The sequence below is a fragment of the Schistocerca americana genome, chromosome 7 (genome assembly GCF_021461395.2).
Source record: "Schistocerca americana isolate TAMUIC-IGC-003095 chromosome 7, iqSchAmer2.1, whole genome shotgun sequence".
Taxonomy (NCBI): domain Eukaryota; kingdom Metazoa; phylum Arthropoda; class Insecta; order Orthoptera; family Acrididae; genus Schistocerca; species Schistocerca americana.
Window position 1 is genome coordinate 290,185,831 of NC_060125.1, and position 21,518 is coordinate 290,207,348.

Genomic DNA, 21,518 nt, shown 5'->3' on the forward strand with positions numbered 1-21,518 from the left:
TTCTTGGGATTACAGCTTGATAATAAATTCAACTGGGAGGAGCACACCACAGAACTGCTGAAGCGCCTTAACAAATCTCTGTTTGCAATGCAAATTTTGTCAGACATAGGAGATATAAAAATGAAACATCTGGCGTACTATGCTTACTTTCATTCCATAATGTCATATGGGATTATTTTTTGGGGTAATTCATCAAGCCAAGCTAAAGTTTTCCAGGCACAAAAACGTGCAGTGAGAGTTATATGTGGTGTGATCTCAAGAACATCCTCCAGAAGCCTGTTTAGGGAACCAGGGATACTAACTACTGCTTCCCAATATATTTATTCCTTAAATAAATCTGTCATTAAAAATATATCACTTTTTCAAACCAACAGCTCAATTCATGGAATCAATACTAGAAATAAGAATAATCTTCACAAGGATTTAAAGTCACTTAGTCTTGTACAAAAAGGTGTGCATTATTCAGGAACACACATTTTCGATAACTTGCCAGCAGCCATAAAAAGCTTAACAACCAATGAAGTTCAGTTTAAGAGAACCCTAAAGAATTTATTGGTGGCCAACTCCTTCTACTACATTGATGAATTTCTCAGTGAAACCAACTGATTTGTATATAAGTACAATATAACTTCTGTACAATTTCAGTGCAGTAATGTGTTCATTGAAAATGTGTGTGTGTGTTTGTGTGTGTGTGTGTGTGTGTGTGTGTGTGTGTGTGTGTGTGGGTGTGTGTGTGTGTGTGTGTGTGTGTGTATGGGTGGGTGGGTGGGTGGGTGGGTGGGAGTATGAGTGGGTGGGTGGGTGTAAGTACAATCTAACTTCTGCACCATTTCAGTGCAGTAGTGTGTTCATTGTAAATAAGTATTATGATAGTTGTATTACATGTTTATTACCTTATAAATAAATAAAAAAACTTTTTTATTTTAAATTCAGTGCATTAGTATTTGTAAAATGACTCTTTCTTATAGTGTTCATTAAAAAATGACGATCATTCCACTTGGGACCTGTGGAATGGTACATTAGTTTATTTGTTTAGTTATAATTGGAGGACCTCCTCACTACTGATCAATTGGAATGAAAGTAAATCTAAATCTAAATCTAAATATCATGTTCTGTGCGGATGTACAAACAGCGCCCGAACTCACGGGAATCGGCAGTAAGCGCCGGCACAGCAGCTCAGCGTGTTCGATCAGAGAGCTGGTTGGCCTCTATACTAAAAAACTGAGTGAAAGGACCAACAACGAACTTGAACTGATGTCGTGTGACGTCTGCAACAACCAAACACAAAGATCAACAACGAACAAAACGCAAAAAAGAGAAAAGAAAAAGGTGGATAGAGCATCTGCCATGTAAGCAGGAGACCCCAGGTTCGGGTCCCGGTCGGGGCACACTTTTTCAGCTGCCCCGGTTGAATTATATTAACGCCTGTATGCAGCTAGGGGTAGTCACTTCATTGTAATTAGTATTATTATTGGAAAGTTTTGTAATATCTTTTGTATGTGCTGCTTCTCGTCATCTCTAATAAGGGACACCTTTCGGCTCGACTAGGAATTTGTATTGAAGTATTTGTACACAGACTCATCTCACATTTACAGCCACATCTGCGATGGCGTGCGATTGTGTTGCTCTTGATTTTGTACGTAACAATGCTTACAGTCTTGGAGGTGGAGGGATGGGAAGTGGGGGCGTTAACACGCCAGTCCACAATGTTTTTGGTAGATTATTCAGACACTTGAATGCTCAACTGAAGTTACATTGGATAGGAAAGTGGATGAAGAAAACTATTTTATAGACGATAACGCGATTAACTGTGTTTAATTTTGTAGTACTAGTGGCAGTGGTGGAAACAGTACTTCTCAAAGCGAAGCTAATAGCACTAGAGACGATGAACATTCGGCAGAAAAGAAATCCACCCAGTTATTATTTTAACAAAATCTTCGAAAGAACATCTTGAACGTAATAATGATGATTAGCATGTAACTCCACGTAAAGTTGCGACCTATAGCTCGTTGTTGAAGTGACACCCATCCACGAAAAGCCATCGAACATTAAAGTAATATTTGGTTATGTGGAGAAAAGGACGTAAGAACATCCATTTCGAGAAAACAAGACAATGAAAGAGCTAGAAGTAAAACAAATCATTCTATCGCAGTCTGATATAGCAAGGAATGGAGAAAAAAGTGTCCATTACCGTCACCTGAAATTTTGCGTGAGTGAGAGTTTCAAACCACTCACAACACTGACAACCCAATTATAAACCTTACTTGATGTTACCCGTCACAGGTCGTCTTCACATTCTCAAGACAGATAATAATGAAAATAAGCTTAAAAGTTAAAAGGGGACCGACACAAATTAAATCGAAATTTTAACATGTATTTCACTATCAAAGACTGAAAAAAACACGTTATCCTTTATCTCGTCATAACTAAAATATGTGAAATACAATACCGCTCTGTCATAAGAAGGAAACAGTCTTCTACTATCAAACACAAAAAAATACCACATTGTTGATTGTAGACAACGTCACTGACAATGAAATTTTCTCAGTTGTGATGATGACCCATTGCTTTCTTTTTCTGCTGTGACGTCATTCTATTTTACATATTATAATTTAGAAGTAATCTACATGGTTTCATTATTAACTTTGTAACATATTTACCGTGTTTTCTATCTTGTACATCTGCAGATTTGTTGTTTAAATTACGTGATTGCGCCGGAATGGAAGCCATTTTAAAAATCAAAACTTTGTGTTAGACAGACAGTAAATAACAGTTCGTGCTCAGATGGTAGACATATTTAATGTGTACGAATTATTATTTGACCCCGAATCTGAAGTACTTCACGACCGTAACCATAAGCGTATCCCATTAGGTGCCAACTGCTGACTGCGTTTTTGGTACGTTCAGTTATTTGGGAGGTTTGTAAGACAGCAGTTGGCACTGCGGCCTTCCTCACACACACCGCAATTGTTAACTTATTGGCTTGACGGATAAGTTCGTAGCGTTTCTCCGCAAGTTTAATAAACACAACACATGCACATAACAGAGTCTTTAATCATCAACTTATTCTTCTACAATATTCAAAAGAGTCTGCCAGAATTTGGGTAGCTTTTCGATTCTGCGACTACTTAAATTACGTGACTTTGAGTCGAAGCACTCGTCGGCCGGTGTTCGGAGTGCATTTTCATCCCGAAATGAAGTTCCGTGAATATTTAACGATAGATAACGGAAAAGGTTAAAATCTGAAGGCGCAAGATCAGGTGAATAAGGTGAGTGCGGAATGACTTCCCAACCCAACTCCTGTACAGTGCTTTTTGTCCCTACAGCAGAACGCGGGTGGGCGTTATCGTGTAATATCATCATTTGACGCAGTCTTTCTATTCGTTGTTCTTGGACTGCCTCTGTAAGACGTCTCAGTTGTTGACAACAAATGTCAACAGTGATGGTTACACACCAGGAAAGCAGTTCGTAGTAGACCATATCGTCGCTGTTCCACCAGACACATAGCATTATCTTTTGTGAATGCGCGCAGGTCTTTATGTGCAGGTCTTTGCTGCATTGTTTTGGCTCATCCATTCCTTTATTTCCCTTACGTTAACGTAAAGACATCATTCCTCATTGCCAGTAACGATACAGGACTGGAGTCGTCAGTCTTGTTCAAGAGCTAGTTCATGATGTCCAAGCAGAGATGCACATATGGCCACTCGCTGATGTTTGTGATTTCGGTCTAGAGCATGCGGTACCCACACACTCGATTTCTGAACAGTCCCCACTACATGCAAATGTCGCGCCATGATGGAATGAACACAGTTCATCACATTTGCCAGTTATCGAGTACACCGACGTGAATTATTGTGGATTAATGCTTTTAAAAGATGTTTGTCAAACCCGTAGGTCTTCCTGAACGTGAAGGGTCGCTAATGTCCAAACAATCCTCCTTTAATGGAGGATTTTTCTATGCACTGGGATTTTCCCCATACACGGTGCAAATGTTTCTGACCACCTCCGCTGCTGTCTCCCCCTTCCTGAACTCAAACAGAAGAATACGTCGGAAATGTTCCTATTTCTCCACTTAGCACTCCATTTTCTAGTGTCCACAACTCCACTCACTATCTCTAAATGACAAAATTATAATATCTAAACTCAGCTAACAACAGTGAACTGTAAATAAAAAATGACAATCGATAAATAAACCCAAAGCAATAGGAATACTCACTTGCAAAACATAACGCTGCGAGCTTGTGCACCAATCTAATAGAAGTATTAAAAAAACTCTACAAGACGGTAGTAAGTGGATGACGACGCAGCAGAACATATCACAAAGTATCTTCTGCGCAACTCACCTTGCTGCAAGGCCTTGTATTGCTCTTGGTACATGTGATAGACCCGCGCATGCGCCTTGATGAGCGTGTGGGCCGCCAGGTAGTCTCCGATGCCTGGAGCGGGCTGGCTGGGTGCAGCCCCGCCCTGGTTGGCGTAACCGCTCACAATCGCCGGAGGCTCGTTGAATGTTATCCAGAACTTCACCTGAACGGCAAGTCATAAACAGTGTGACAAGTCCTATTACCAGACACGCCTTGAATATTCACATACACAATGTTTATACGTTTTCTCAATTTTTAACCGAACATCTGCGAGACACCATATCGTACGTGGTGGAAGGTACCTCTGATATCACCCTTTCCTGTCCCATTGACAACTGTTTTGTAGGCCGCAAAAGAAAGTTTCAGGAATGAGGAAAATGAGATCAAAATTCAGTACGAAAGGACATCAGTTATAGTATTGGCTGATAGCATTACTTTTCACAGCGAGAGGAAGAACTGCTCGATCTGTTGAATCGAGTGAGCAGTCTAATGACCACACACTGTTTGGTAGTAGCAGAAATGAGGCTATCGATAAGCTTAACATGAAAATTCGGGACCACGTATTAGAGGAAGTGAAGAAATTCTGTCGTCGTAGAAACAAAGTAAGCCATGACGAACGAAGCAGGGACGATACAAAAATCATAATTGTAAAAGCCGAGAGTACATTCCTGACCAAAAGAAATCTACTACAGTATAACATAGTCCTTTATGTGAGCAAGAAATTTTTCAGAATGTGCGTATGAAGCACAGCATTGCGTAGCAGCATTGCATAGCACAGCATGGTCTATGGGAGAATCAGAAAAGAAGAGAATCGAAACGAAGGAGATGTTGGCAATTATTCTGGCCACTTTGATAAAAAATGGAATCGGAAAGGACAAAAATTTGAGGAAAACACTGAAATGAATGAACATAGGACACGTGTTACGAAACCAACAAATGATTGCCATAGTATTTGTGGAAACTGTGGAGGGTAAAAACCGTAGGGAAAGAAGAGATTGGAATAGATATAAATAGCTGAGGACGCTGGATGCAAATGCGACTTGTAAGATGAGAGAAGAAAAAATTCTGAACGACTTTCGGTAAGCCGTCGTACAATTTGTTATAATTTCTCTGGTTTTCCGAATACAATCATTAAACGAGATTTGTTTCGACTACATTAGCGTGTTTCCTGACTTCGCTTGGGACGCATGCTCTAAATTGCAAAAATGAGCTTTTCCGTTTGCGTATGCCTCTCTGCTTGTAGTGGCTGCTACGGGCGTTTCTTGGACACCTCTGTAACGTCTCCGCTCAATAAACGTACCCGTTTTCTGTATCTTCTGCGTCCATTCCATTAATCCCACCTGTTAAGAGCTACAAATTGACGTTTAACATCCAAGAATCGGTCTATCAAGTGCTCTGTGAGGCACTCCCGTAGTTACGTTTCCTAGGGTTTTTCGACTTAATCTCCGATTGGTATCCGCTTTTCCTACAACTTACTTCGTATGATCGTTCTCCACAAAGTCGCTCTCGGCGGATAGTCATAGCTATAGTAAGATTTTGCTACTGGTTCCAGCAATGCACAGCCTGTAGTGCAATCGAATAGTGTTTTTTCTTTCCACATATTTATGACCAACTCATTTGAGTTCCACTGCCAGTACTTGCAACAACCTCGGGTGTTCAGTAGGTGTTCTTACACTTCTCTACAGCTTTCTGGCGTCCACCTCTATCATGCCAGATTGTCTGCGTGGGTGGATGGAGAAGAAGGTGATACTGCGAAAGTGCTCCACGAGGCGTGTGGCTTTCTTCAGTACTTCATATTTGTCAGCAAAATACACTCCTGGAAATGGAAAAAAGAACACATTGACACCGGTGTGTCAGACCCACCATACTTGCTCCGGACACTGCGAGAGGGCTGTACAAGCAATGATCACACGCACGGCACAGCGGACACACCAGGAACCGCGGTGTTGGCCGTCGAATGGCGCTAGCTGCGCAGCATTTGTGCACCGCCGCCGTCAGTGTCAGCCAGTTTGCCGTGGCATACGGAGCTCCATCGCAGTCTTTAACACTGGTAGCATGCCGCGACAGCGTGGACGTGAACCGTATGTGCAGTTGACGGACTTTGAGCGAGGGCGTATAGTGGGCATGCGGGAGGCCGGGTGGACGTACCGCCGAATTGCTCAACATGTGGGGCGTGAGGTCTCCACAGTACATCGATGTTGTCGCCAGTGGTCGGCGGAAGGTGCACGTGCCCGTCGACCTGGGACCGGACCGCAGCGACGCACGGATGCACGCCAAGACCGTAGGATCCTACGCAGTGCCGTAGGGGACCGCACCGCCACTTCCCAGCAAATTAGGGACACTGTTGCTCCTGGGGTATCGGCGAGGACCATTCGCAACCGTCTCCATGAAGCTGGGCTACGGTCCCGCACACCGTTAGGCCGTCTTCCGCTCACGCCCCAACATCGTGCAGCCCGCCTCCAGTGGTGTCGCGACAGGCGTGAATGGAGGGACGAATGGAGACGTGTCGTCTTCAGCGATGAGAGTCGCTTCTGCCTTGGTGCCAATGATGGTCGTATGCGTGTTTAGCGCCGTGCAGGTGAGCGCCACAATCAGGACTGCATACGACCGAGGCACACAGGGCCAACACCCGGCATCATGGTGTGGGGAGCGATCTCCTACACTGGCCGTACACCACTGGTGATCGTCGAGGGGACACTGAATAGTGCACGGTACATCCAAACCGTCATCGAACCCATCGTTTTACCATTCCTAGACCGGCAAGGGTACTTGCTGTTCCAACAGGATAATGCACGTCCGCATGTATCCCGTGCCACCCAACGTGCTCTAGAAGGTGTAAGTCAACTACCCTGGCCAGCAAGATCTCCGGATCTGTCCCCCATTGAGCATGTTTGGGACTGGATGAAGCGTCGTCTCACGCGGTCTGCAGGTCCAGCACGAACGCTGGTCCAACTGAGGCGCCAGGTGGAAATGGCATGGCAAGCCGTTCCACAGGACTACATCCAGCATCTCTACGATCGTCTCCATGGGAGAATAGCAGCCTGCATTGCTGCGAAAGGTGGATATACACTGTACTAGTGGCGACATTGTGCATGCTCTGTTGCCTGTGTCTATGTGCCTGTGGTTCTGTCAGTGTGATCATGTGATGTGTCTGACCCCAGGAATGTGTCAATAAAGTTTCCCCTTCCTGGGACAATGAATTCACGGTGTTCTTATTTCAATTTCCAGGAGTGTAGATCATAAACAAAACAATATTTTAGTACAGTAATTTAACCATCAAAGAACTTATATCACGCTTTTAGGTCTCACTGTAGAGACGTGAAAACACTTACCAACGAAAACAATGTACAAATCCTGGACAGTGTTAACGTAAAAGGATTTGTCTTTTAAACGGGAATTACATTGCAGATCGACCGATTCCATGTGCAAGATGTACAGCGGCACTTCCAACTGAAATGGCGAATGGTCTCTAAAACAGCACAAAAATTGATTTGCAGTTTCATCGAGGGTGTGGAAATCTAGTCCTCTAATTAATTCAAAGCCACAGTGGATTATTCAAAATTCACATTTTCCTTAATGCCACCGAGCTTAGGGAAGTAGAAAGAGTTTCTACTTAGAGAAATGGGCAGTGTTTCTAGTTAGTAGTTGTCCCATCCAAAATGTGATTTTCCACTTCACCGATGAAATCAGAATCGTGTTGTTCCTCACCTTGCAATGCCTTACTGAGCGAAGTCTCAGTCAACTATATTTAAAATTCAAGGTTTCGAATGAAGTCCGAACTTTGTAATTTTTGATCTTACTTTTTCCTCTCATCAGAAATTCAATAATAGTAGGGGATCTAATCGAAAACTCGTTCCATGCATGTTTAATGACTTGTTGTAATATATAACGTCTCCATACTCTGCGTTCAGCTCCATCAGAATCTGTTGCAAATGACGATGTCATAATGTGTGCCACATCAGAAAATTTACTGTCTGCGCCACCAATTCTATCACGTGTTCCGGGCCTGCATATTTAATTCAAAGTTGTTCTTGATGCACAGTGCCATGAATCTCGTACAAGTCATCTATCGATCTTTATAATTTTTAGCTCTTTCACGTCAAGTAAATCTTCTACATGGAGTTGTAATGTGGCTTTTTTCGGTACTCGCCGATTATACTGTGTATAACAGGTACTGAGAGTTCTCGTCCTCTGTGGCTCCAATTCATTTGTAAACGATTGTGAAGATAGATAGCTGGAGTGTCTCCTTTTGCGCCAACAACCACTGGATCTATGAATTTTCTTTATACGATGACCAAACAGCGAAGGATAAACTGGAGTCACACCACGATTGTGCACAATAGGAGAAAGTCGTGCCGATCACCATAAGTCTCACAAAATGTTGGAGCAAAGAGTAGCATCGAACTGCTAAAAGAAATATCGCGCTATACCGAGAAAGACCGAACAAAACCCAGATGTACCGAGTAATGCCGAGACGGGCCGAGTTTTGGACTGCATGCCATCAGCACATTGTGTACCTATGAAAGTTTATCACGCCTTGGTCAACCTTGTGGTTAACACTTGCACAATCCGCAAACAACTTCACGGAGCTGCCTCTTACGATACTTCAGAGATCATCACCACCACCATCATCATCATCTGCATTCATGGATTAGCTCCGAGGAAGCTGTTCCGGATTCAGCATCTTAGCTTCAACGGTTCCGGTTCGATCTATGTTCCTTATCTCTGTGGTATACATAGCAAAACCTTTTTTGGGATTATGTTGTTGCATTCTGTCTACATGTTGTTCCTAGGTCTGCTTATCTGTGTCGACTGTTTCTCTTATTGCAAATATTTTAAGCTCATTGCTGACACATTCTTTTCTTATGATGTCTTCTACTTTACATTCTTTAACTGATGTGAGGAATTTCAAGTATCTGTGGAACTTGGCATGTCTCCTTATATGCCACTGCTTTAATTATTGTCAGTTGTTGAAATCCGCAATAGGTAATAAGAGCGCACATTTATCCCAATGTTTACATTTATATGATGAGTGAAGCTGTTCTTGGAATGACTTGCACAGTGAAGTTATGTTTCCTCTCGCGGTACTCTGTTCCCCGATTATTATCGAGCCTCTGTCGGTGTGGGTAACCCATGGCCCGCGAAGTACCAACACGGACAATGTAATGTAACAGCCATGTAACGCCTGTGCAGATACTAAACAATAAAAGGTATGGTGCTTGTTCTAAGTCGTTATTGACGGTTCATTGTGGTGGAAGATGGTCATTTTAAGCATATACTATCTTAAGCCACACCTTATTGCATATGACACCCAAATTTTTTTATTTCTATCTCTTATAATTAAAGAGATATGCAGTTTGAAAGACTATATACATTACTTTCGGATATCCTGTACAAAGACCTATTTCATTTTCCTCGTGACTGAACTGAGTGAGCTGGTTCGCAATACCACTGTTTGCGGAATACTTCTTGATTCCTATAATGAAGCTTTTCCTACTCCATAAAGCTTCCATATTTTATGACACAGATTGCCGTGTGCGTCAGGGTCTCTTACGAACCACTAATCATGTCAGAATTAGACAGAATATAGTTCCCTTCGGTGAACTGGTTACGGGGCAGTGAGTGCGGAAGTTAACGTGAACTTAGTAATAAAATACACTGCCGCAAAAAAATGTGCATCTGGAAAGACGGCACAGATTGTGATCCGATGACGAAATATGTCACCAGAGGAATGGTAGATGTATTGATAATGGTTTCGAAATTGTCCGCCAACAGGTATCGTAGCAGCATAGCTACCAGATTGCCATCTGCGTCTACCGCCTAGTGGGGAATACTCACAGTCAGAAGGCTCAGTGTAAAGAAAGCAGGTGACCATGCCATGGAAATGCACTCGTACTTCCTACAACCGAGAGAATTTGAAAGAGGCCAAATTGTCGCCTCCAGAGTGGCGGAATGATCCTTTAGGAGAACTGCTACACAAGTTGGACATGCTGCGCCAGTTGTGCAACGATGCTGGTATCAGTGGTCACGTCTTCATTCTCACACCCGTGGACGACGTTCTGGACGTTCGCGCCGCACGGACACAAGCCAGGATCGTCTTATTGCAACGAGATCAGTGGCAGATCATACAGCTGCCACAACACAGATAAGAGTGCTTATGAGCCCAGACGTGTCAACACCAGCTGTTGCGAACCGATTACTAGCAGTGGACTACGCCGACTTCTAGCCCGTCTTCCATCGAGCCACAGCATCGATGGGCACGGCTCGACTCGTTCCGCCAGAGAGTGACTTGTAATGGCGTGTCGTGGTCTTCAGCGATGGAAGCAGATTCTGCCTGCACACAAGTGATGGTCATTTGTGCGTTCGACGTAGATCCACTGAGGGCTGTCTCGTAGAGACAATGGCATCACCCCAAGCGTTGTGGTCTGGAGTACTATAAGCTACAAACCTCGTTCAGATTTGTTGTTTGTGGAGGGGATGCTAACCAGTGGTTGGTAATTGTAAATGTTGTTAGACCCGTTATTTTGTCGTTCTTGCAACAGGAAGGTGCTGCTCGCGCACACACTGCCCTTTCGACTTAACGTGCTGTGCAACAAGTGCAGCAACTTCCCTAGCCACCACATTCTCCGGACTTCTCTCCAATCGAACGCATGTGTGATGTGATGGGACGTGAAGAGGCTCTTGCAACCCGTCAGCCAACAACTGGTATACAATTACGTGAACTGGTCGAGCAGGTGTGACATTAGGTATCCCACGATAATATCCCCTCTGTATGATCGACGAGATGCCACAGTCAGCTTGTGCAGTGTCGCCCGTGGAAGTTAAACTGCGTACTAATATTGTGTTTCAGCATGGGTCGATAAGTGGTACCTCAGAACCGCTTGTGCTAGTGATCTATAAAAGTAATCATTTTATGTACTCCGTATACAGTGCTGCAACAATAAATCTTGAGTGAGTTGGAAACTTCTTACAAGGTGTACAAATTTCTTTTTTTTTTTTCCAGCAGTAAACTAAGAAGAAACCATGGGTAACAGTAGAAACACAGTTCGTCGGTGAAAGAAGGAAGTACCAAAATGTTCTTGGAAACTCAGGAATACAAAAGTATAAGTCATTTAGGAATGGGGATCGATGACCTACCAGTTTGGTCAGTTCTCTCCGCCCCTCCTCCCCCCTCCCTTTATCAACCGACAAACCATTTAGGAACGAAATAAATTGTAAGTACGGGGAAACTAAGGCGAAATTGCTGCATGAAAAATATGAAGAATTCAGAAAAGAAATGATTGTTGTAAGGATTGTCTCAGCAAACAGAAAAGTTAACGGCCTTTTGTGAAATTAAATGGAAAGGTGGTAACATTAAGATACAATGGGATACCTACTGTTAAATGCAGGGGGGAGTGCGGATACGTGGAAGAAGTACACTGAAGGCCTCTATGAGGAAGAAGCCTTGTCTAATGACATGATAGAAGAAGAAATAGTAGTCGATAAAGAAGAGACAAGGGTTACAGTTTTAGAGTTAGAATTTAAAAGAGCTTTCGAAAACTAAAGATTAAATAAGGCAGAAAGGATAGATAACATTTCTAAAATCATTGTGCGGAAGTGGCAACAAAACGACTATTCACGTTGATGTGTAGAATTTTTAAATCTGGCGATATAACATCTGACTTCCAGAACACCATAATCCACAGAATTACCAAGATTGCAAGAGCCGACAAGTGCGAGACTTACCGCACAATCAGCTTTACAGCTCATGCATCCAAGTTGCAGACAAGAATAATATACAGAAGAACGGAAAAGAAAACTGAAGATGTGTTAGATGACGATCAGTTTGACTACAAGAAAGGTAAAGGCACCAGAAAAGCAATTCTGACTTACCGTTGGATACTGAAGCAAGACTAAAGACAAATAAACACACTTTCGTAGGATTTATCGACCTGGAAAAAGCGATGGAAAGTGTAAAATGATATTAGATATTCGAAATTCTGAGAAAAACATGGTTAAGCTATAGGGAAAGCCGGGTAACATATGAGAGGGAACGATAATAGTGTAAGACCAAGCACAAAAAATGGTTCAAATGGTTCTGAGCACTATGGGACTTAACATCTGAGGCCATCAGTCGCGTTGTTCCAGACTGAAAGGCCTAGAACCGCTCGGCCACTGCGGCCGGCACCAAGAACAAAGTGCTCGGATTGAAAAGATGTAAGAGAGGAATGTAGACTTTTGACCCAACTTTTCAATCTGTACGTCGAAGCAGAAATAACGGAAATATATAAAGCTTCAAGAATTTAATTAAAATTCACGATGAAAGGATATCAATGACAAGATTTGCTGATGACATTTGCAGTGGAGAAAGTGAAGAAGAAATACAGCATCTGCTGAATGGAATGAACACTCTAATAAGTATAGAATGTGCATTGAGAGTAAACTGAAGAAAAATGGAAGTAATGAGGACTAGCAGAAATCACAACAGCAAGAAACTTAACATTAGAATTGGAGATTACGAGGTAGATGAAGTTAACGAGTTCTGCTTCATGGGCACCAAAATAACTCATGACGGACGGATCAGGAAGGACATAAAAGGCAAACTAGCACCAGCAAAAATATTAGTCCTGGCCAAGAGAAGCCTACTAGTACTACAGATACGAAGAAATTTCTGAGAATGTATATTTGCAGCACAACATTGTACGGTTGTGAAACATGTACTATTTCAGAAGAGAAGCTGTTGAGCTACAGGAGAATGTTGAAAATTAGGTTGACTGATAAAGTAATGAAAGAGGAGGTTCTCCGTAGACTCGGCGACAAAAGGAATATACGAAAAGCACTGACAAGACGAAGGGGCAGACTCGGTAGGAAAGGACTACGTGGAAAACACTGACGAGAAGAAGGGTGAGGATAGTAGGACATCAGTTCAGACACCACGGAATCGGTACTATGGCACTAGAGGGAGCTGTAGAGGGTAAGTACTGTACATTAAGACAGAGATTGGAATACATTCTGCAAATAATTATGAAGCTAAGCTAATAAGTTGCAAGTGCTGCTCTGAGACGAAGAGATTGGCACAGGAGAGGAATTGGTGGCGGGCCATGTTAAACCAGTCAAAAGACTAATGACTCAAACAAAAAAAGGACTTTAAACCATTGAATGTTCTTTACTTGTCTGCTGATACGTTCACAGAACTCTATTTCCAGTTTCATTAATAATTTCTCTTCCAGTATATACTGTCTTTTCAATTATTTCAGTTCACTGTTACGTCTTTCCACTCGTCTCTGTAATTGAGGTTGTCGTGAGCCATAGGTGGCAGTGACTATCGAGCCGTTTTCACTCGCTATAGTTGGGAGTGATGTAACTATAGCTCCTGTCTCTAGGATTAGTTTAATTTGAATGGGAAAGGTGGAAACGTACATATTCTGATCTTCAGATGGGACACTAGGGAAATCTGTATCCATCGTTTCCTTGATCGATTCATGTCGCTATTCCATTTCAAAATTTCGTTAAGGTAGTGTCTCATCTCTTATTCTCTTTTTTTTCTTTTTTCATATGTTTCTGCATTCAGTTATTTCAGCGTGGTTAGTAATAATAATAGTAATAATGATAATAGCAATAATAATGACGACGATGATTATTCCGTTTGGCTCAACGGCTTGGTATAAGTCTTTGAGTCTACCCCAGGAGTCCTACCGCAGACGGGGTACCTGCAAATTTAACGTGGAATGCACACAAAGTGTCGTTTCCGGCGAATCATCGCATCGTTGAGAAGTGAAGGCTAATTTTAAGGCCAAATGAAATATTCCGTGGTCTGACCGGAATTCGAACTCGCGACTTTTCAGTTTCCACACACGTGGTGTACTAATACACCACGATAGTCGACATTTCATCATTCATAACGCTTAATTCTAAGTGTGCTGTCAGCTGTTTTACATATTGCTCGAAATGTCTGCAGTTTTTCATCCATGTCATTACTGTAATCTTGAATCGTTCCACAGTTCAAACTTCGAAAATGTGACATCTGTCTTCTGTGTATCATTAACAGTACGTCTAGTCATTCGCGTTGTTATTTTTATTATGTTAACTACGGATTATGCCGTTTAACTCCTTGGCCTTGGCAAAATGCCAAATGACGACTCCAGAAAGCTTATTCGAGAAAGCAGTATAGTAACAACGCATCATTTCAAGCCTGTTTATGCTACTGTTATAATTTCCAGTGGGAATTACAATCATCTGACCATCCTGTTTTTGATTTTCTGTGGATTTCCCAAATCATTTCACGTGAATGTAAACTGATGACTTCCGCAACTCTTTCCCAGTTGTGCCTTTGACTCATATCTAACGACCTAGACAGCGAATAGTTGTTAAAGTTCATTATTCCTTCGATTTTGTGAAGTTGGATCTACAACTGAAATGTAGTATGGTTTTAACATTGTTTCTAGATGTAAATGCATGCTGTGTGGAGGCAGCCTAAAGTTGTTGTCAATTATGTGTTCCTCACTTACTGTTTCTAAGCAAGCTAAAAGTGTGAGATATCCTTTTTGCTCTCAACTGCTTTTGACAGTTCTTTCAAGGAGCTTGTACACAGTTTTTCCTCGGCTATTTTGTGACTATGTCGATTACACTCTGTCACACCACAAACTGTAGTAAGTTAGATTTATGGGTTAAATATTCTCGCAACAACTCTAACCAGTTTCTCAGTGACATTGTATCTCAAGTTGTTCACACATAGGAAACTTCCGCAAACCGTCACTCTTGATTAGTGACATACATACATCCAAACAAATATTTAAGCGATCTGAAACTAGTACTTTATGTATCAATATTAAGAGACTGCCTGTCAATTTCCACTTGAATACCTTTATCGATCCTGCACACTCAACAGACTTTTATTAATGAAAATACAGGTTTTTTTCAGTACGTTTCGCCGATTACATCTTATAGAAATACCAGCTAAACAACTAGGTAGGAAAATCGTCGAAAATGACTCTGTGTCTCAGTAGAAAACCACGGGAGACTACAACAGGAAGATGTTTTTATTTGATTCACTACGCTGCTGGTGCAAGAATCCGCCAGTGATTTGCACAGAGATGATACAAAAGACGCATTACACACCATAATGGTAGCGTATCCGTCAAAAAGAGTGGTAGATAAGGGATAAATGGCGTAACTGGAGCATAAACTATAATTGTTTCATGTATATTATCAATAAATTCCTTCAGAAAACAATTCATATCATAATGAAATAAATTGTCATTTCGTAGTTTTATCTTATTAGACTTACCCTGTCGCCAAAGTTCTCGAAGAGCACCCGCGCGTATTCGACAAAGTAGTCCGCTAGAATGGAATTTGGCCATCCGCCAATATACTGCAGCGCTTGAGGAAGATCCCAGTGATACATTGTCACCTGCAAGGAAAAGGTACATGGCCTACATTTATCTCTACGGCCTTGCGTCATTAACATACTGAATGTTCAGATGTGGCCAATAGAAGTGAAAAATACCCAAGTACTGGTAAAGTGAAGCTGAAGAGTGTCCAAGTATGCAAATCTAACAGCTGTCTAAAGACATTTATTGACAGAACTGGCCCAATCCCCGTGGCTTCGCTCGCGTATGCACTCGACAAATATATTGTGCATACTTCCTTCTACTCTGTGTCCGCCACTCCCCCATCTCCCACATCATCGCCTCACGACCAGTATATCTCTGTCCACCTCATCCTCCCACCTCCACAGCGGTTAGTTGGAAGTGCTCCATGTGACGAAAACCCCGAATGGCTTTTTTTTTCATCTCTAGGAAAATGCAACGTTTTTCTAAATCATCCGACTAGACGTATAACTTTCCTAATTTTGAATTATTCCATAGTGCTAACACTCTGTTAATTTTCTAAGTTTTGCAGGCCGAACCCTTGGACACAGTACTATTAACAAATACACTCCTGGAAATTGAAATAAGAACACCGTGAATTCATTGTCCAAGGAAGGGGAAACTTTATTGGCACATTCCTGGGGTCAGATACATCACATGATCACACTGACAGAACCACAGGCACATAGACACAGGCAACAGAGCATGCACAATGTCGGCACTAGTACAGTGTATATCCACCTTTCGCAGCAATGCAGGCTGCTATTCTCCCATGGAGACGATCGTACAGATGCTGGATGTAGTCCTGTGGAACGGCTTGCCATGCCATTTATACCTGGCGCCTCAGTTGGACCAGCGTTCGTGCTGGACGTGCAGACCGCGTGAGACGACGCTTCACCCAGTCCCAAACATGCTCAATTGGGGACAGATCCGGAGATCTTGCTGCCCAGGGTAGTTGACTTACACCTTCTAGAGCATGTTGGGTGGCACGGGATACATGCGGAAGTGCATTGTCCTGTTGGAACAGCAAGTTCCCTTGCCGGTCTAGGAATGGTAGAACGATGGGTTCGATGACGGTTTGGATGTATCGTGCACTATTCAGTGTCCCCTCGACGATCACCGGTGGTGTACGGCCAGTGTAGGAGAGCGCTCCCCACACCATGATGCCGGGTGTTGGCCCTGTGTGCCTCGGTCGTATGCAGTCCTGATTGTGGCGCTCACCTGCACGGCGCCAAACACGCATACGACCATCATTGGCACCAAGGCAGAAGCGACTCTCATCGCTGAAGACGACACGTCTCCATTCGTCCCTCCATTCACGTCTGTCGCGACACCACTGGAGGCGGGCTGCACGATGTTGGGGCGTGAGCGGAAGACGGCCTAACGGTGTGCGGGACCGTAGCCCAGCTTCATGGAGACGGTTGCGAATGGTCCTCGCCGATACCCCAGGAGCAACAGTGTCCCTAATTTGCTGGGAAGTGGCGGTGCGGTCCCCTAAGGCACTGCGTAGGATCCTACGGTCTTGGCGTGCATCCGTGCATTGCTGCGGTCCGGTCCCAGGTCGACGGGCACGTGCACCTTCCGCCGACCACTGGCGACAACATCGATGTACTGTGGAGACCTCACGCCCCACGTGTTGAGCAATTCGGCGGTACTTCCACCCGGCCTCCCGCATGCCCACTATACGCCCTCGCTCAAAGTCCGTCAACTGCACATACGGTTCACGTCCATGCTGTCGCGGCATGCTACCAGTGTTAAAGACTGCGATGGAGCTCCGTATGCCACGGCAAACTGGCTGACACTGACGGCGGCGGTGCACAAATGCTGCGCAGCTAGCGCCATTCGACGGCCAACACCGCGGTTCCTGGTGTGTCCGCTGTGCCGTGCGTGTGATCATTGCTTGTACAGCCCTCTCGCAGTGTCCGGAGCAAGTATGGTGGGTCTGACACACCGGTGTCAATGTGTTCTTTTTTCCATTTCCAGGAGTGTAGTTACATGACGGTCGAGAATCCCTTGTGGAACCTATATACACACATCAAAAAAGTTTTGCATCACCTCGATTCTGTGACTTACGAAACTTGTACAGAAAATTGGAATTGATATCAACATAAACATCATTTTAGCTCTTTTTATTGTTCATAAAACCCACACATTGCATGTCGTACCACTATACAGAGACCTTCAGAGGTAGCGGTCCAGGTTGTTGTACATACCGGTACCTCTAATACCCAGTATCCCGTCCTCTTGCTTTGATGCATGCCTGTATTCGTCCTGACATACTGCCCACAAGTTCATCAAGATACTGTTGGTCCACTCCTCAAAGGCGATTTGGCATAGATCCCTCAGAGTGGTTGGGGGTCAGCCCTTTTCAATCCATCCCAGGCGTGTTCAATAGGGTTCATGTCTGGAGAACATGCTTGCTGGCTACTCTAGTCCAGCGATGTCGTTGTCCTGAAGAAAGTCATTCACAAGATGTGCACGATGAGGGAGCGAACTGTCGACCATGAAGACGAATGTCTCACCAAAATGCTGCCGATATGGTTGCACTATCGGTCGGAGGATGGGATTCACGTAGAGTACAGCCGCTACGCCGTCATCCATGATCACTAGCAGCGTACGTCGACCCCACATAATGCCACCCGAAAACAGTAGGGAACCTAGACCTTGCTGCATTCGCTGGACAGTGTGTCTAAGTCATTCAGTCTGACCGGGTTGCCTCTAAACACGTCTCCAACGATTGTCTGGTTGAAAGCACATGTGACACTCATCGTTGAAAAGAACGTGATGCCAATCCTGAGCGGTCCATTCAGTATGGTGTTGGGCCCATTTGTACCGCACTCCGTGGTATCGTGGTTGCAAAGATGGACCTCGCCATGGACGTCGGGAGTGAAGTTGTACTCCGCGCAGCCTATTGCGCACATTTTGAGTCGTAACATGACGTCCTGTGGCTGCACGAAAAGCATTATTCAATATGGTGGCGTTGCTGACAGTGTTCCTCTGAGCCATAATCCGTAGGTAACCCTTGGGCGGCCTGAGCGAGGCATGTCATCGACAGTTCGTGTCTCTCTGTATCTCCCTCATGTCCGAACAACATCGGTTTGGTTCACTCCGAGACGCGTGGACATTTCCTTTGTTGAGAGCCCTTCATGGCACAAAGTAACAATGCGGACGCGATCGAACTGCGATATTGGCCGTCTAGGCACGAGCTGAGTACCTCCTTCCTGGTGCAATGACTGGAACTGATCGGCTGTCGGTCCTCCTCCGTCTAATGGGCGCTGCTCATGCATGGTTCTTTACATCTTTTGGCGGGTTTAGTGACATCTCTAAACAGTCAAAGGGACTGTGTCTGTGATAAAATATCCACAGTCAATGCCTATCTTCAGGAGTTCTGGGAACCAGGGTGATGCAAAACTTTTTTTGATGTGTTTTGCAAGTAAATGAAGCTAGTAGTAAGCAACTCTATTATCTTGTTTAATGATGCCATTGGTCTAAAAGTGCCATAAACAGATCCCATCACAACATAACTCGATTTCATCACAAAAAAGTGCATTTCAGTATTATTCAGTTGCACCACAAGCAAACATTCAAGGCATACTTCTAGGAAATGTTCGTTCTTACTCTTCAAATCAGAGTATGTCTTCTCGCTCTGATATCACACTCAGTTTTTCAAAACAGTGTCAAATCAGGGTAACTGTATATTGCAACTAGGCGTCATTTGATATTTTTCCTTCTTGATTAATGTTAAAAGAAACTGAACTACTCACCAGCGGCTGAATCTCATTTTCTAAAAGCAGATTGATGACATTGTTATAGTAGTCGATGCCTGCCTGGTTAATAACATCGGTATCCCCGTTTGGTAAAATTCGTGGCCATGATATGGAGAATCGGTACACGTTTGCCTAAAACAAAAGAAAAGTAAGGTGAAGTGTGTATTCTCAGACATCAGCAGAAACCTTTTCTTTTCTTAAATTTCATGAAATGCAGCACATTCAGCTGTCGATACTTTCTATATTCTTGCTACCAGTTTTGCTTTATAACCATCATATGAACGATTATACACAGTAGGAGTAAAAATAAGTAGGCGTTTTTATAGTTTTCCAGTTTACTCAGCATTTATTGCGGCAACAGTACATTTAAAATACATGAAATGATTACATTTACAAATCAATAGCATAAGCAATTCTGTGCTGACAGTTATCGATCCATGCTGAAGCACCAGTGTTAGTACTTGGCCTATGTTCCACGGCACCAATGCGGGCGCCGACTCTGGCATGCAGTCGATCGAACTGATGGCGAATAATGCCCTGGGATACGTTATGCCAAGCCTGCTCGACCTGTTCACGTAGTTCTGTAGCCAACTAGCCAAGATGGCCACTGTGTCGTTAGTGGGTTAATGTACGCTCCGGTTGTAGTACGCAATTACGGTGGAAAACTGAATCCACTAACGTTGGCCTTTCGGTTAGAGAGTGTAGGTAGTGCCATCAGCACCACTGTGAGTGAGTGCGGCCTGTGCGGATGAAACTGTGGCCACGAAAGACGTGTAACAGTCGTTCTCCGTGGTCCGGGTCGTGGCGTGGCGCGTCACTTCAGCTTGCGAAGCGTCAGCGAGCCTCCATCAGCAACAGCAGCAGCAGCACTGTCATACCAACTAACATCGCCGGCTGCCAGTGACATCGGCTCTGCGGCGTCCCTGGCGTATGACGTTGGCGACTGCCGCGCGGGATTAGCCGTGCGGTCTAAAGCCGTCGGCACACGACCGTGCATCCGAACGTTAAGCGTCGGGAGTCTTTCCGAACGTGCAGAGCAATATCTGGCACGTCATATATTCTGAGTGTGCGTCTGAGCGTTGGCCAATGAGATGGCACAACGCCACCTACGTCACAAGCACGCCGTCTCCCTTCAGTACAGAGTTGTGAGGCGCCATATTGGCATTCATTTCAAGCTTATATGTATATATGCCGTTTCTGAGCACCAGCAAAGTGAGAATCACTGGGAAACCCGTTGTTAACTGCGTGATTAGTTCCAATAAAATAATTAGAAACATCGTATTCGTGGCAAAAGAATTGTTGTAACTTGCGTATTATGAGAGTAGGCTATTTGAAGGCAGCGACACACTGAAGATCCACCCAAACGTATTGTTCTTGATACAATTTGTTATAATTAAATTTCAATTACTAACATATCTTCAATTACGGTTTTCAGTACGGTGTAACATAATATGATCACATACAAAAGATGTGATCTTGATTTAGCGTAGTAAGTAGTGTCACTGCCCAGTATTGCGTTAATAGTTGGGCGGTGGTTCTCGTTTTAATTCTTTGAAATTTTGTTTCCTAACTTTCGCGTTTTTATTACGTTCTGATACTTTATTATTAGTTTAATATAAATATATACTATAATATTTGATGCTATGTAAATGTAAGTTCAACTTCTTTGAGGGGTGACTGTTCGATTGGCTTAATCTACAGGACAGCTTGTGCTACTTGTATAAAGATATTTTGATCCTTTTTCTTTTACGCTTCGTAATTCACATATTGCATAGATTCTGCTACTGGGTAGGAAGAGTGATCAAGTAAGACTGACCTTGGGGTTTTGCTAAAATATGGGAATTATGAAATAATGTTTATCTTATGCGGAGAAGTATTCCAAATTTGTAACGCACTGGAACTTCTATAAGCCTGTGTCCTTACTGATTGGACATGGTACTTTGCTTTTCGTGGACGATGGTGGAAATGTGCATTTCAGTAGAGTTAACGTGGGAATTTTACGCGCGCCCGTTGAGTAAACAGTGTGATTTACGAACTAG

At 43.5% G+C, this 21,518-nt stretch overlaps 1 protein-coding gene across 1 annotated transcript in view; it reads right to left on the bottom strand.

The window, feature by feature from the left end:
* LOC124622240 (myrosinase 1-like) overlaps positions 1 to 21,518 on the bottom strand; it is a 108,394-nt gene that overhangs the window by 64,490 nt on the left and 22,386 nt on the right. Inside the window, exons 3-5 of the mRNA XM_047147894.1 lie at positions 19,477 to 19,611; positions 15,631 to 15,753; positions 4,344 to 4,527 (exon numbers count right to left, since the gene is read on the bottom strand). Of these exons, the coding sequence (XP_047003850.1) occupies positions 4,344 to 4,527; positions 15,631 to 15,753; positions 19,477 to 19,611 (442 nt within the window). The remainder of the gene's footprint in view (positions 1 to 4,343; positions 4,528 to 15,630; positions 15,754 to 19,476; positions 19,612 to 21,518) is intronic.